The 16,103-nt window shown below is 41.6% G+C and overlaps 1 protein-coding gene across 1 annotated transcript in view; it reads right to left on the reverse strand.

The window, feature by feature from the left end:
- The window catches only part of MED23 (mediator complex subunit 23), a 51,541-nt gene that overhangs the window by 14,320 nt on the left and 21,118 nt on the right, over positions 1 to 16,103 (reverse strand). Inside the window, exons 13-21 of the mRNA XM_075669601.1 lie at positions 12,393 to 12,472; positions 10,494 to 10,665; positions 9,292 to 9,434; positions 8,563 to 8,737; positions 7,394 to 7,557; positions 4,437 to 4,634; positions 3,784 to 3,850; positions 3,226 to 3,279; positions 2,617 to 2,725 (exon numbers count right to left, since the gene is read on the reverse strand). Of these exons, the coding sequence (XP_075525716.1) occupies positions 2,617 to 2,725; positions 3,226 to 3,279; positions 3,784 to 3,850; positions 4,437 to 4,634; positions 7,394 to 7,557; positions 8,563 to 8,737; positions 9,292 to 9,434; positions 10,494 to 10,665; positions 12,393 to 12,472 (1,162 nt within the window). The remainder of the gene's footprint in view (positions 1 to 2,616; positions 2,726 to 3,225; positions 3,280 to 3,783; positions 3,851 to 4,436; positions 4,635 to 7,393; positions 7,558 to 8,562; positions 8,738 to 9,291; positions 9,435 to 10,493; positions 10,666 to 12,392; positions 12,473 to 16,103) is intronic.

The following is a 16,103-nucleotide window of genomic DNA, read 5'->3' on the forward strand; positions in this document are numbered from 1 at the left end:
CGTGTTGCTTTGGTCACCATCCCGTAAAGTTTGCCTTTGTGAGAAGCTACTTTCCTGTCACACAGGCCCATACCATGCGTGCTCCGCCAAATGACCGATATCACCTATGAAATTATTCTAGCCATGTTTTCTGCTGTGTCAACCAGTGAAATTGCCCCCGTTGCTAAGCTCAAGCCCTACAACTCTCCACGCACCTTAGATATTTAAAGGGCAACACTGGCGATTTTACAGTTTCAAATGACCTTAATAAAACTTTGAATATATGTTCTCTTTTGCACTCTGATCATCTGTGGCAAATGAAATGATTGCAAATCATTTAGTTTCCCTGAAAATGAATTTTAATGATTGGCTGCGCGTTCCCGACTCATTCCCACAAATGTATGACTTTTTACTGGTTATCCTGTGTTTGCGGCATCAAAGGCTACACTGCCACCTCACCCAGAAACAATTAAGCTGGCTTCTTCTTTTACGAGATGATGTCCGACAATAATGGTTTTAAGAGATGTGATAACTGGAGGATCTCTTCATCTTGCCACAGCACAATGCGTTGAGCTTGGCGCACGTCAGCTGCCTTGTGTGGCGGCGGGTCAAAAGCAAACAGTGATGCTTCAGTGCTTATATCATCACTGAAATCACCGCTGTCTGGTTCGAAAGAGCTGGAAGAGCTCCCCATGTCGTCAGCAGACATCGCCAGCTTCACCTTTTTGGCTTTAGTACCATGTGTACAGCATGTTTAGCACATGTTCTGCATATTTAATTACGGCTGTGTAGGATCTGGCATTACCGACTCATCATAGACGTCACACAATGCAGCTACCCATTTTTGGCACCTCATCTATTGTTTTTTTTTTTATTCTTGCTGAGCTTCTAAGCAAATTGAACTACCTTACCTGTGACAGGACTCAATGCCAAGTGAAAATTACAATATTTTAATATGGTTAAAAAACGCCAGAGTAGCCCTTTAACAGCACCGAGACGGGACTTTTGCTGCCAGAGGGTAGTATTACAATACTATTGGCAGATGCTGAAAAGACAAGTTGCCACAAGGAAAATGACGAAGTGGTTAGGCTCTTAGTGAGAGCGAGTGTCTATCTTGCTCTCTGGCTACAGTATAAATACAGTCAAACCTCGGTAAAGCGAACTTCAATATACCGACTTTACCAGATTTTATAGACTTCGTTATATCAAGATTTAACTGTATAGTGAAGTTGGTAAAATCGGCAATTTGCTTCACTATATTGAAACTTTGTTATATTGAAATTCGACCTTTTATGCAAATAAGTACAGTCCCTGATTGATTTTTCTTACACGGAAGGAGGCGCAAAATTTTCAGAATTATCAGGTAATCAAAAAAAGCGAACTTGACTGAGAAAAACATTTCATTTTGCTGAATTAGGGAGTCGGTGACGAATGATACGGTTCCATGTCACGTCGTCACATTGGTGGTACAAAGCGAGGCCAGCCACAATTTCGCATGCACTCTGCCACCACGACTGATAGCAGTGCCTGAAGTGGGATGACGCAATCATGAAAAGCATCGGCAGCAGGGAGTAAATGCTTCATCTGCCTCTTGCTTCAACGAATTTTCGAAGTTATGCAAGATTATGCAACCTCCAGTACTAAATGTGCGGGAGGACAGTGCACATGATGCCACGCCATCTCAGTACACCCACACTTTGCACATGCTGCAGATTACCTCTAAAACAGGATGCATGGGCTGCGTATGCGCTAAGTCATGATGACTGCCATGTGCAACCACGGCCACGCTAGAAAAGAAGAGCGCACGAACCTGCTGCCCCCCCTCACGTAAGCTTGATTGTGCTGCCACAAGCTTGCTCCGCTCCCCCCCTTTTCCCTTGCTTGTGTGGGAAGACAGTGCTTATGAAACCACCGTCCTTGTCGGCTTACTGTTGCACGCTTTCACTTGCACCTAAAGCACACAGTGCATGGGGTGCGATAGGAGCTTATCGTACTTGCACTTTATACAGAAGACGATGCTACTCCGCTTCTGGAGTTGCTCTTGGTTGCTTTTCGGCACATGATTTGAGAGGCAAGCAAGTTCGCAAGCGGCCGCTTGTAGTTCAATCATTTGACTATCTACATCTGCAGAAGTTTCCATTTATTGTCTCGGTGTCCCTTTGCAGTGGCAGTGAAATTATGTATTGTGAATCGTGTATTAATGCACTTTGTTACATTGAGAGTCGAACTACGCTGTTTTCTGTGGACAAGACGTTATAAAAAGTTAAATAGTATTTCGTTACACTGAGAATTTTGGTACATTGAAGTTCAATATATCAGGGTTTTACTGCAGTTTCTTTTGTCTGTGTCTTTCCACACATGACAATATTACTGTGTGCATACACCAACATCAAACCTGAATATTTTGCCATGTAACCACATTCTGAAATGTCTCATGTGGTACCCTTGTTAGACGTGTGAATTAAGTCTCAAATATAGAAAAGAAGATTTGGAATCTAGCATCCAGAGATGAATGTCTTGGCTGGTGCAATGCTGTAGCAAATGGAACAGTGAGTGCAAATCAACTGATGCCATAAATCTCAAGAACTGTCAAATCATACAACAACACTTACTCAATTCAAGATTGCTTTTTTTTACCTTGTTAACGTGCTGCCCTCCAACTGAATTGGACACTTCAAACACCAGAAAGTCTGCAAATGTTCTCAGATGTGAGGATAGGGCACGAGCGCCAATCCTGTCCAAAATCCTGGAAAAAGTGAGAAGACGATAGAAAATGACGAAGTAAATCAAGATACAATATGCAGATTCTAAAGAGTCTGCCTTTTTCTGAGGGGTACTAGGTCAGTCTCCTTACCCCTTCCGTGCCATGGATGAACTAGGTTCGTCCGCACGTTTCTGGTAAAAACAGCCAAGGACGACGAGCTCAGCTCTTCCGCAATACTTTTCAGTTTATTGCAACTTCATTTGCTCATCGAGGATACTTATCATTTTCTTGCCATTCTTTTGTACAATGTAAGCTTTAGTTTTGCAATAAACGGTTGACATTTTGTATAAATAAGCACCTAGGATACTGACTACATTGCCTCTCATAAATTATTCATGGGTAAGAGAATTGGATACTTTTGGTCAGAATTCGAGATAATAGAGTGTCAATGAAGGTGTTAATGCCGAGTAAGAGCTCCTTAACCATTAACCCTTCACTTGCTTCACATTATCGTGGCAAGATCACTGCATAAAGTTACTCACTTGTAAGCCAGGGGGCTGATGCGGTCATTTTCCAGCAACATCTTCCACAGAAGGCTGAAAATAAACGACAGTGAGCACAACATGGCACTGCAACGTTTCAATGTGATGAAAGACATCAAACACAAGAATTCATGAGCAGTAGAACAAGGAAGGTCGCTGGAGCCAATGCTTCAACTAGGGGACTTGTATATGAGCCCTTGTCACAATGTTCACTCCAGCGACATTATTTGCTCGACTACTGGTTATCACTCCAAGCCTCTACCTTTCTGTGAGCTTCTGTCTTCCTTGGATTTCAAGTGCAAGAATACAACACAACACTGTAAATTATGCATTTCTCAGAATCATTGGTGTGCTTTTTAATTAGTTGCATAGAGCAGGAGCTTTTCATTTTATCATCAAGGCACCTACTCTCACTTTATGGTAAGCCACTGGCTGAAGTAAACAATCAGACCAAACTTTAGAATGTCCACTCAAAGGTCCAGAAAGTCACAAGTTCAATGTCAGATATGTCACCTATAACGTTTCTAATGACAGAAAAATGAAAGGCAAGCATCTTACCACAGGAATAGATGTGGCGTCCCCTGCTGAGAAAAGTGAGCAATGATGTCGTTCTCATTGCTCATCGCTGGAAAAACACAAGAGGCACCACTTTGTTCATGGATAAATCAAACAATAGCATGTTTGAAGCTAGTTTATGTGTGCCAACCATGAAACAAAGCTACTTTAAGTTTTTCTTCTTTAACTCCTTAAAGGGATTTTTTTTTTTTTTCAGAAATAGTGGATAATCTTTTTTATGCAATATGCCTTTACCATGGTTATAGGACAGAAATGTGTCTAAAATGTCATGGGAAACCTAATACAGTAAAAGTAATGATGACCGAATTTCCATTGTCATCTACGTTGTGAGGAGGGCTTGTCATAAGTGAAAAAGTGACACTCGCTCATGACGACGAGCTCAGGTGATCAAGATCCCTTAAGGGGTCAGGGGCTTTAATTTCAAAATACGGCAAGCAGACTCAAGTGCAACTTGCCCTTCACCTAAAAAAAGAAAAAATGGTTGACCAGAAGCCAGTTTTCGCCTTATTTTTACACCACAACCACCTTCGTCCAACTTGCCACATAAACGAAACTTCTGGCCACACTGTTCTGAATGAAACAATACATGTAAGGGACAGCACAGGCCTTGCAGCAACATCAAAAGGTAGCCATACTCTTCCACTTGCGGTACTCCTCCTCAACAGAGCGCTTGAGCTGGGCCTTGTTCTCCCGCTGTGCTTGGTGCTGCTGGAAGAACTCGGCCAGGCTCTGGGGGAAGCTAAGCAGCGTCAGGCTCGACCAGCTGTGCGGTGTGTGCTGCATCGCTGTCGTTAGAAGCTCCTTGCACCACACCATGGACAGACTCTCAGACCCTGAGCGCAGCATGCAAGAAGGAGGGGGGGCATTCGTTTATAGAGAGCAACACCCTAAAATGGCCGTCTGCAAAAAATAAAATGAACAAAAATATGTAGTATGCAGTTCCTCATGCTGTTATGCATGTGATGTGAGATAGAGTGAGAGAAAACAAATGATCAGAACACATGACATAATAAATATGACGAAAGTGAGTATCTACAAGCGAGTGTACAGCGTTGGTGAGATATACGAAAAATTAGAACAGGGCTCCAGCAGCGGCAAGAAATAAACATTTTTACAACAGCAAAATAAGACAAAGTACGCCCCTGAGTGTTAAATATGACTTATTTTTCTGCTTTGCTCTTCCATGTTTCGGCAAATGTGGAAGCTAGGTTGGTTCCACATGTGGAAGCACACGTGGAAGCTATTCGTTATTTAGAATCTTCCGCGAGGAGCCGAAAGCATTCTCAAGCTATACAGGACTATACTTGGTACAGTGACATCTGCGCAGAAGCTCTGCCCCTATGACTTTCTCTTTACTGCCACAGAGAGTTGTCCGTGAGTAGAGCTAATGGCAGAGTAAGGCCTTGGACAGAGCAGAGAGTAAACAATAGCTGCCGGGCTCAAATGAAAACTAGATTTATTTTGGCCCTGTTTGCATGTGCCAGTGTTCCTGGCCACTACAAGCACAAGCCCACGCAGGTCGACATTGTATGTCATTGCTGCTGTGACAATCGTGACTGCTTGACCAAGGTAACATGTTTATTTGGGCTAGTTGGCGTGACAGGGCAAGTATGCACAACATGAGCAGGCAGAGAAAGAGCAATGAACAAGACTGGACTGTTATTCAAATTATTTTTTTTCAATTTGCCTATTTAGGTAATTAGTCTTAATTAATTCATTATTTACCTTCTCAAATATCTTAATTAGATGAAAAGTGTCAATGAGAAAATTGTAGAGCGACATGCAAAACTCCTGATACAGCTTTCTGTTGCTCAATACGTGCTACATAAAAGTGTTTTTCCGAGGGTGAAAGAAGCCAATAAATGCACACAAAGTTGCCGCGCAACTGGCCGCTCCAGGCACTTTGCGTGTATTCGCAGGCTTCTTTCACGCTCGGAAAAGCACTTTTATGTTGCACGTATTGAGCAACAGAAAGCTGTACCAGGAGTTTTTCATGTTGCTCTGCAATTTTCTCCTTGACATTTTTCATCGAATTAAAATATTTGAGAAGGTAAATAATTAATTAATTAAGACTAATTACTTAATTCAACAGAATGAAAACAAATAATTTGAGCACCTTCAAGTGACAGCAAACAACTTTGGTTCTGTCCAGCTATATGGCATTCGCATATTTTTAAACTCTGGCTAAAGTTAGTTGGGACACCCTGTATATATGAGGGTTGATCCAGAAATAAGGTTCTCAAGGAGCTTCAGCCACATGGAAAGGTGCGAGGCGAAATCCGGCAACACTGCTGCGCACGGCTGTTCCTCTGCTCTCAATTCCCGCTGGCCGCGCTTCGCTGCGCCACTAATTCTTGGCTCAGCAGCCATCCGATATGGAGGTTCCCATTGTTGATCCGACCAAGTGCGAGATTCGTTCCGTACTTCGCTTTTTTGCATGCCAAATGGACTCCACCCATGGATATTCATCGTCAGTTGGCAGAGCTGTATGGTGAAAAGTGTATGTCCGTTCAACACATCCAAAAGTGGTGCAGAAAGTTTAGTGCCGGTCGGAAGACTGTCAGTTTTGGAGGCGGTTATCGAGATAGTCCAACGCGAAGTGCTTCAAAACAGGAAGATCACCATTCGTGAACTTGTTGCTCAGATTCCTGGGAGTTCTTACAGTACAGTGAGAAGAGCTTTGACTGAAAAAATTGGGGTATCACAAGTGTTGTGTTCGATGGGTACCCAGCTATTGACAACAGACAACAAGGAGAAACACCTTGACTGTGTTCGCCAGTTTCTTCAAAAGTGTCAAGAAGATAAGGAAGGATTGTTGTACTCTATTGTTACAGGAGACAAAATGTGGGTATTTCACTTCACTCCCGAAACGAAACAAAAATATAAACAGTGGCATCACCCAGAGTCACCAGTTGCAAAGAAGTTCAAACAAACTCCTTCTGATGGCAAAGTCATGGCCAGTGTTTTTTGGGATCGTAAGGGTATACTGCTGATAGATTTCATGGAACGTAGGACAACAATCAACTAAGACAGTTATTTTGCAACACTAAGAAAACTCAGGCGAGCTATCCAGAACCGCCGGCGAAGACGGCTGTCAACCGGTGTAATGCTGCTTCACGGCAATGCCCAACCTCACTTCTCCTGTCAAACCTAGGAACTTTTGACAAACTTTCGGTGGACTGTCATGCTTCACCCACCGTACAGTCCAGACCTCGCACCTGGTGATTATTACTTGTTCCCCAAGTTAAAGGAACATTTGAGTGGCCAATGCTTCCGGAGTGATGATGAAGTCAAAGAAGAGGTGAAACGCTTCCTCAATGGGTTGGTGGCAGAGTTCTACGACATTGCGATACAGAAATTGGAGCACCGTCTACATGCGTAGAAAAAGATGGCGATTAGGTAGAATTTAGAGCAAAGTTTAATCTTTACAATGATGTAAATTTCTATGAGAATAAGCAACGTTGTCTCTTTCTAAAATTTATGGGAACCTTACTTCTGGATCAACCCTCGTATAGCTTGCATTGACCATGGTGCAGTCGCCACACCAGCAAGGAGCTGGAGACATGGACTATGACCCAATGCCCCTTCTCACCAGTGATATGTATTGCCCTGGCGAGCGTCAGAATGAGCGCTTTGTTCAGTTCCTCCGACTCGGAGGAGAGCAGTGACTTGGGCTCAGTCTGGAAGCGAGACAGCTGGGGCTGGACCTCCGCGCTGCCAAGGCCGGTGATCAGCTTGAGGGCAGTGCTCTCGACACTGGGCATGGAAAAGGAAGGGGAAATAGGGACACAATGATTGGCTGTGGACAACTAAACACTACGGCAACAATACGGCAACTATGCAAGGATGCAAGTGCATGTTTTAAAACGTCAACAAAGTCTTCAACGTTAAACTTTATCCTATTTTATAATGCAAACAATTTATATTATACTAGCGGTTCATTTACACTACAGTAAAACTACTGAAACAACACTTTGTTGCTTTACATCAAGTTAGGATTCTGCTGGTTTCACAGCTGATACTGTGCTACTGCATGCATACTGGATTTCTTGCACCTTTTTTTATCTCTGTTGCGCAGTTGAAAGCGAAAGTCTCGAGACCACAGTTGCTGCAAAAAAACAATTTTTTTTTTTTTGCAACGTAAGCATTCAGGCTGAAACCAGGCAGTGTAGCCTATGCACACCTTTTGGCTATTGGAATACGTTGAGACAATTACACACTGCCTCAGTTGTTCCTGAAGAAACAAAATTTTTCTGCTGATGCCGTTGTCTCAAGACTTCTACTTCGAAGGGTAGAAGGCATTTCAACTAAATCAGATCTCCTGTTTCCTCAGAGAATTCACATTGAACATGCAATTATCAATGCTGTACATCTTTCGTGAAAGTAGGATGTGTCTTCTCCTTCTATGTTAATTATAGAGCATTTGCACACTTTTCTTTTTTATAGTATTCCCGTATGCTGCCACTGTGTGAGGTTGTTTCAGAGGCTTCAACAAGCTGTTTAACTTTCGTCTCTGAAAACCTTCCACCATTTCCGCTTGAGAGATGACGAACTTGAATATGGTAGGAATTTGGGCATGTTGGTACATTACTTTCATATTGAGTAGCACAGGACAAACGCAGACACAAGAGGTACATATGACAAACAAGGTGCTGACTTACCAAACTGCTTGTGTTTGCCCTGTGCTACTCAATACAAAGATAAAGCTGACTTGAGTCGGCCACCAGTTAGCTGGACAAGCACCAGTGCAAAGTGACCCACCAGAGGTGCAGCTGAGTCTGATTGGTCTGTGGCACGGCAGCCAGGCTGTGCAGGTGCGACAGCAGCTGGACGCGGTAGTGGGGCTGGATGTGGTGCAGCCGGTAGCTGAACATCTCCAGCAGCGTGTGCAGGATGCCCCACGCCTGCTGACGGAAGACCGTCGGCAGGAGGTGATCTGCATAGATCGGGTGCACATCAATGTCTCACTGGCAGTTGGCTCATAGTCAAAACACTTCTACGCACATACAAATGAAAATGGAACACGATTTTTTAGATGGAAGCGCACTTGCACACAATTTAGTAGGAACTGACTGGCAGGCACATTTCCATCAAGCATGAATGAGGCACTATTAAATGTTCCTGCATGAGCTTGACATACAGAAACAGTGGGCTTTTGTTCTTGAGCTCATTCAGACTTATTTTTAACCTCTTCTAATTTCACCAAGTAATGAAATTTCGGACTGAAATGTGAGCTTTTAAGGATTATATGTAACACTCCGCTTAATGCTAAGCTTACCTGATCTGTGCCAGTTAACATAACTGCCAGCTTTTAAAACTCATTGAACCAAGAAGACATTATGGCGAACAATATCTCGCTGCACAGTGACCTGGCCTTTAGAATACTGATTTCCAGTTTTGTGGGCATGATGCCCACTCATGCACGATGTGCACACTTAACTTTGTGCATTATATCAAAAAAGAAAGAACGAGTACTGGCGTTTCACTCACTGATGAAGCCCTTGATCCCAAGCGACTCGATCTCGCTGTACACCAGCAGACGACTGTAGGTTTCTATGAGTGCTGGCGCAAGGGAGACTGTCGACTTTGCTTGCGAGATCTTCATCACATGAGTCACCACATTGTGGATCAGGCTAAAAAGGTAAAATACACAAGAAATAATAACAATGTCTTATATCCTAACCGCAAAAAAAATTTTCAACAAAGCTCTAATGTTTCGACTTTGTTGTACTCCAATGGTGGCACAGTGGCTAAATAATAGATCTTAAGCTGTTCACTGCCTCATAATTGTGCTTTACAGCAGAACACTTATGGCTGGCCCTGTCACATTTTTTGTTTCAAGTCCTCCATTAATTATGTTTCAAACAGGCTCAAAGACCGTGAAGCAAATGCATAGTTGATAAGCATTAATTTCAATAACAAGTAATCAGTTCAGCAGTAGCAAAAATTAGAAACGAAATCAATCAAGACTCAATCAAATGCTGCTGTGACTATCTACAATCATTACTGTACATTTCAGCCCAGTCAGCAGTTACAGCTTTAAATATGGAGTGTTGATAAAGCAGGTCATTTAAGAAGATGAGATGGTTACTGATTTGACAAGCTTGTATAGCAGTGTTCTCACTAGCTTTATGTATGCACACACGATTTTCTTTCTGATCGCCTAAGATAAAGAGAAAGTGTGCTCTGTATATTTGTTTATACTTTCAGTGATGCTTCTGTCTTGGATGGCTTCATTCGATTTTGGGCAATTAAAACCAAGCACTGTTGCCTCTCAGTAGTTGAATTACCATAAGTGCACCAACATTTCCAGATTTACTGTGCCTGTTGTTCAACTGGCATGCCATGTGTGACCCTGTTTCAGTGCCTTCCATGATTGGCAAGCAAAGTTTACACTACCACACAGCTCATGCCAGACATTTTGCTATAAGAGCACTACACCATAGACTACACTGCACAGACACATATGACAAGGACCCTTAAGATTGTATGCTCTTCCAATCTCAGACCCTACGTCACACATAACCACTCCTTGTAATCTGTCCTGTGATAGTGCATATTACAAAATGTGCCCTGCAGGCAAGCCAGGACACCGAAAGCAGTAAAGTTTAAACTATGGTCCAAGCAGGAGTTTGAAAATTGATCAAGTAAGCTAGCAATGTTGAATGTGCTCCGAGCAAGGGAATACCCACCTCATTTTGGTGTGAACTGTTAGTGAATCAAGCACATTCATGCCCAACGGGTGTGTCGGGTTAGGTGTGTTGGAATTTGATGACGACATGGAGCCCTGGTTGCGTTGGCTACATTGGATGGCCTCGGCCAGGACGCCCATGGGGCGTATAAAGTACTCCTGATTCGTGCTGTCTGCAAAAGACCGCAGCCAAGCATTACACAACGTGCAAACGCCATGTGTCATCGTTACAGGTGAACTTGTCCTCCCAGGCTCCCCAATTGTTTCAGCACAAACAAGAACTTGAAAGTGGTTCCCTTAGTTAAACATGACTCAACACTTCTTGCACGGCAATGGCAAGGACAACACAAATAGGCACAAACTACCAATTGAATTAGAAAGCAAGCCCCTCCACTCAGGACACAAAAGCAACATATGCTCAGAGCTCTAGAACTTCTACTTAAAGAAAAGCGTAGCTGCCTTTCCTGTCAGCAAGGCACGGATTGCACTGGAAATGCTCAAACCTCTCCTATGACACTCGAATTTTTCTGTTAATTCATTTGGGTGAAGAGTCCATCAATGTTGTGCGCTCAATGTGCAGTACAAAACTGCAATGTTTCCTGTACTTGGCCTTATTACATGCGGCTTGTAGTTGCCGGCATGCACTCCTGCGCTTTCACTATCTGTTGGTTACGCACCTGTTGGTCTAGCTGATACACTTTATTTATTTTACCCTCAGGGCATTTTAACACAAGAGAGAGGAGTGGGTTAAAGACGAAACCACAGGGCGGAAGTAAAATGCAAGATTATACACATTATTTGCTAAATATACAACGCTAGCTGAGAGTATAATAATATAATACAGCATAACAAGAGAGTGTAATATAAATAGCATAAAATCAACTAACAATCGTTTGTACGTATACTTCCTATTACAGAATATTAACTAATGATCTTTAAAATGTTTCATTATTGTTAATGGATACAATTTCAGAGGGTGATTCATTCCATTCCTCCAGCTGCAAACATGACAACAGGATCCTCTATATCGCATCCTTTTCAAACATTTTCCTCTTCATGTGATGTTATTTACACTGTGTGCAAATAACATACCTCTAGTGTGCAAATAAACCCAAGGACAGATAGATGAAAAGACAGACAAATGTCTCTCCATTCTTTCTTTCTCTAGCATGCTAGCTAGATACAATGTATTATTAACACAGCCCAAACTTCCATTTTATTATTTACACAAAACCCCATTTTCACATTAAGTGCACAAATTCATCTCTCAGTTCTGAATATGCACATGAAACACATACAAAATTTGTCATAAATGCATGTGTCTATGGCTGTGAAATATCGCTTCAGAAGCAGGCATTTCACTGCTAACTAATATCTAAGTGTCCTCTAAAAATTAAGGAACTGAAAATTACGTTGCATTCAAAGTCTCGAAGTCAAAAGCTAACTTGCAGCAGCTTCTGCTTAAGGCCTTGTAGTAGGAAAGGGTGGCACTCTATAACGACAAGCAGTAAAAAAAGTGGCTACAATTCCACTAACAGTTGTATGTAGCTGAAAGATTCATCTGACGACGTTCTGTCTATCCAAGTTTCACTGCAGCCCTAAATGATTGCTCCGCATAACCTGACATCGCAGACAGTAGCACTACTTATGTGCACCCACCGTGGTGGCACAGTGGCTATGGCGCTCTGCTGGTCAGCACAAAGTCGTGGGTTTGACTCCCAGCCACGGCGGCCTCATTTTAATGGAGGTGAAATGCAAAAAAACTTTCTCGCACATAGGTACACAGTAAAGAAACCAAGGTGGTCAAAAGTAATCTCAAGGCCTGCACTACATGACTTCCCTCATAGCCACAGACTTGCTTAGAAACACCGACCCCCATGAATGAATGAATCATACTCACATGCATTGCAGAGAAGCGAGATCCAGTAATCATTTCCAAAGCTGAGAGTCGTATTTGACACAAAGGGTTGTTGCAGGTACCTGCAGCAAGACAAAGGTTTTAAGCGCTCTTCTTACTAACTAGTCACCAATTTTATTCACTTACTATACTGGATGTCCTTTCTTTAGATTATACACAATTTAAGAAAAAAATTGCTTGTGGCAGATGGCATAATTTTAGTCACTGAGCTGGATTACTTGAAGTGGATATTACCTACAGGAGAAATCGAAATGCATAATCAATCAGTTTTTGCTTACTTACTTAAGTTAGTGACTTACTTACTTAATTACAAGGTACTGCCAGCCTTAGTCTTAGGCCTTGGGCAGGAGTGGGCAGTGCGATGTACACATGAACAAAAAAAAAATGAACAGCAAGAAAAAGCATTACAAGAATTCAACACATTGCACTAGACAGATAATCCCTGTTCCGCACGAGCTGTACAGAGCATTCCAACAAAAAAGCATTACAAGAATTCAAAATATTGTAGGAGACAGATATTCCCTGAACACACAAGCTGTACAGAGCATATTGATAACAACTGGATATTGATAATAAGGAGTAGAAAAAGAATTGCATTCATATTGGTATGCTGAAAGACATTACGGATGCTCGGGCAGTTGAGCAGCAAAAATCTACAAAGAATAATGACAAGGAAGCGAACAAAGGACTTGCGTATAATGTCACAAAAATCAACACTATTTCATCTAAATGCTATCCAGCATGTTGCAGAATGACTGGACGGTCCGGCGTCCCACTGTACTGGCGGTGAGCCCATCCGACTCGCCTATCGTTCGAGGAAAAAACTAGTTTTTAAATATGTCTGTTCTGCAAGAAAATTCTTTTAATTTTTTTCAAATTAGATCATGCTACACACCGAGTAACTAAAAGTAATATACATATCCTTATCTATTGCCAGTATATCATGATAAATACATGTATTTCAGACGGTCCTTATATTGCCTTAATTTTAATGTCTCCAGGTTTGCTTTGCTAATAAGAATAGTCGGAGACACTTGCCAGAAATAACAGTTAAATATGAATCTAACACATTTTCTTTGAATGCTTTCTAATTCTGTAACATTCTTCAGGGTGTACAGGTCTCATGCTATTGAGGCGTACTCAAGAATTGGTATAATATACGTTGTGTATGCTAAAAGATGGATTTCTTATGTGGACTGTCATAGCGACCTTCTCAAGTAACCAAGCTGGTGCATTGCTTTTCTGTAATATAGGATATGCGTTCGTTCCATCTAAGGTCAGATAATATTACGAGGCCTAAGTATTTGTAGCTGCTAACCATAGATAGATCATTACCACTGAAACTGTCAAAAAATTTTAAGGGGTGCTATTTTCGTGTTACTGACATAGCGACCATTTTCTTTGCATTAACATTCATTTGCCATGTGGCACACCATGCTTTTACCTTGGCTAGTGAAGAATTCAAACAGGCCTGGTCATTTACACTAATAACTTGTTGATATAATATACAGTCATCTGCAGATAATTGTATTTTCAAGTTCACTTCTTTTATTATGTCATTGACAAAGATTAGAAAGAACAGGGGCTCAAGGACCGAGCTCTGTGGAATGCCCAACCAAACCAGTTCTGAGCCAGAATGCATGCCATTGACAAACACACTTTGCCACCTTAACGACAGATATGCAGAAATTAATGAAACCAGTGAATTACTTTTACGTATTGTTTGTAGCTTTAGAAGTAGTTTAGAATGAGACACATGGTCGAATTCTTTTTCAAAATCTACGAATATCATATCAATTTGGCCCTGTATGTCTAGAATTGCTATGGGTTTGTGGATAGTTTCGAGTAGCTGTGTTGTTGTAGACAGTCCCTTTCGAAACGCATGCTGCCTGGAATCAATTATATTGTTGTCACTTAGGAAGGCCGAAATATGTTTAAATATAATATGCTCAAGAGTTTTTGCACATGTGGGCAAGAATGAAATCAGTCTGTATGAAGTGATAAGCGACCTGTTTTCTGATTTGGGTATGATGATAACCTTTGCGTACTTCCAGTCACCCGGAAATTTTCTACACAATAAAGACTTGTTAAATAGAATGCACAGATATTTTGAGCACCACTCAGCACATCTCACGAGAAAAGCAGTAGGTATGCCATCCATTCCAGGCAATTTCTTAGTATTTAAATTTAACAAGAGAGATAAAATACCTTCTTCAGTCACTGAGATATCTTCAATTGGCGGGCAATTAACTGGAAGGTTAAAGCTTCGTATGCAACTTTCATCTTCGGTAAATACTGAACAAAAAACTGATTGAAATACTTTGTGATCAAACTTTTATCAGTTAACAAAAAATCACTAATAAACTTTTTCATTAATTCCTTTACAGCACATATTGCAATTTACGAATTATTGTCAGTGAGTTCATAAGTCATATTCACTTGGAACTAATTTGCAGAATGACACAGTTTATATTAATTCCCAAAGTTGGCAATGAAATACATTGTTTTTTTCAGCTGCTCTACAACTTCAATGCCTAAAACATTCTTTTCTGAAAAAAGTAACTGGAACAACAATGCATTCTTAGCATATGTTTGACAACACATCTCTCAAAATAGGTGACATCCTCAGTATTCCCTCCAAGTGAATATGCCTTGCAAACTCGCCAGCCACAATTCACGAATTGCAATATGCACCGTAGCATAATTGATTAATAAGTTAAGCAGTGAGTTCACATTAATTTGTCAATTATGCATTTCAATTTCTCGTACAAGTAATTTCCACCGATTCAAGTAATCCAGCTGAAGGACTACAATTAGGCTATTTGCAACAGCCAACCTTTGAAAATCTGAGAACACCTAAACACTTCTTATGAGGTGTGAATGTGAGAGCGTTAATGTCCAACTGAATGCTGCTGAGCGATCCTTCTAGTTATGAATTCCTCGCAGGCAAGCAAGCGTGTTGACATGCTTGGCGTGTTTTGATTTTGCCTTACCGAGGCACAGACAAGAGCTTGCGCGGACAAGGACCACGCGAATAACAAGCTTCTGAGAGCGAAGGCGACTTGCATCGGGTGGTGGTACCTTCTCCCCTTACGCGACACCTGGCACGCTATCACAGCAGTAGGTCTTCCCTTTCACCCACTCTGCTTCGTTGCGGTGCATTCGTGCCAAGGCGTCGCAGCCAATGGGAATTTAGGTGCTGCTACAGACGCGAGACGCCAGCTTTTTTACTCAATGAGCCATTTGACGCTTTCTCGTCAAAATTCTAATATGATCTAAAAAAGAACACCCCGTATTTAACTCGCAGCACAGCTGTGTAGACCACATTCCATACCTGCTCTGAAACTATAAGAACACTTTTTTAGGAGAAAGTCTTTTAAATCAGATGAAACTGACAGTCTGACTTATCAACTCCCTATACGGTTCGACTATAGCACAAAGTGAATGAAGACAAAGAAACCGAATCAGTTTTAACAACAAAGATAAAAGCTATTTTAGTTTTTTCCCACACTTTTGTGGGCACTAACTGAATTATCATATACAACTTACTCGTGCAGAACTAATAAGCAAGTACATCACACTGAATCAGCTAACAGCCAGAAATGACACAGCATCATGTGTGATAAGTAAGTGGGCTCTGCCAAATCACAACAAAATTTGATATATTCAAAAATCGATAGAATGCTATGGTAT

Source organism: Dermacentor variabilis, chromosome 9 (assembly GCF_050947875.1).
Source record: "Dermacentor variabilis isolate Ectoservices chromosome 9, ASM5094787v1, whole genome shotgun sequence".
NCBI classification, from domain to species: domain Eukaryota; kingdom Metazoa; phylum Arthropoda; class Arachnida; order Ixodida; family Ixodidae; genus Dermacentor; species Dermacentor variabilis.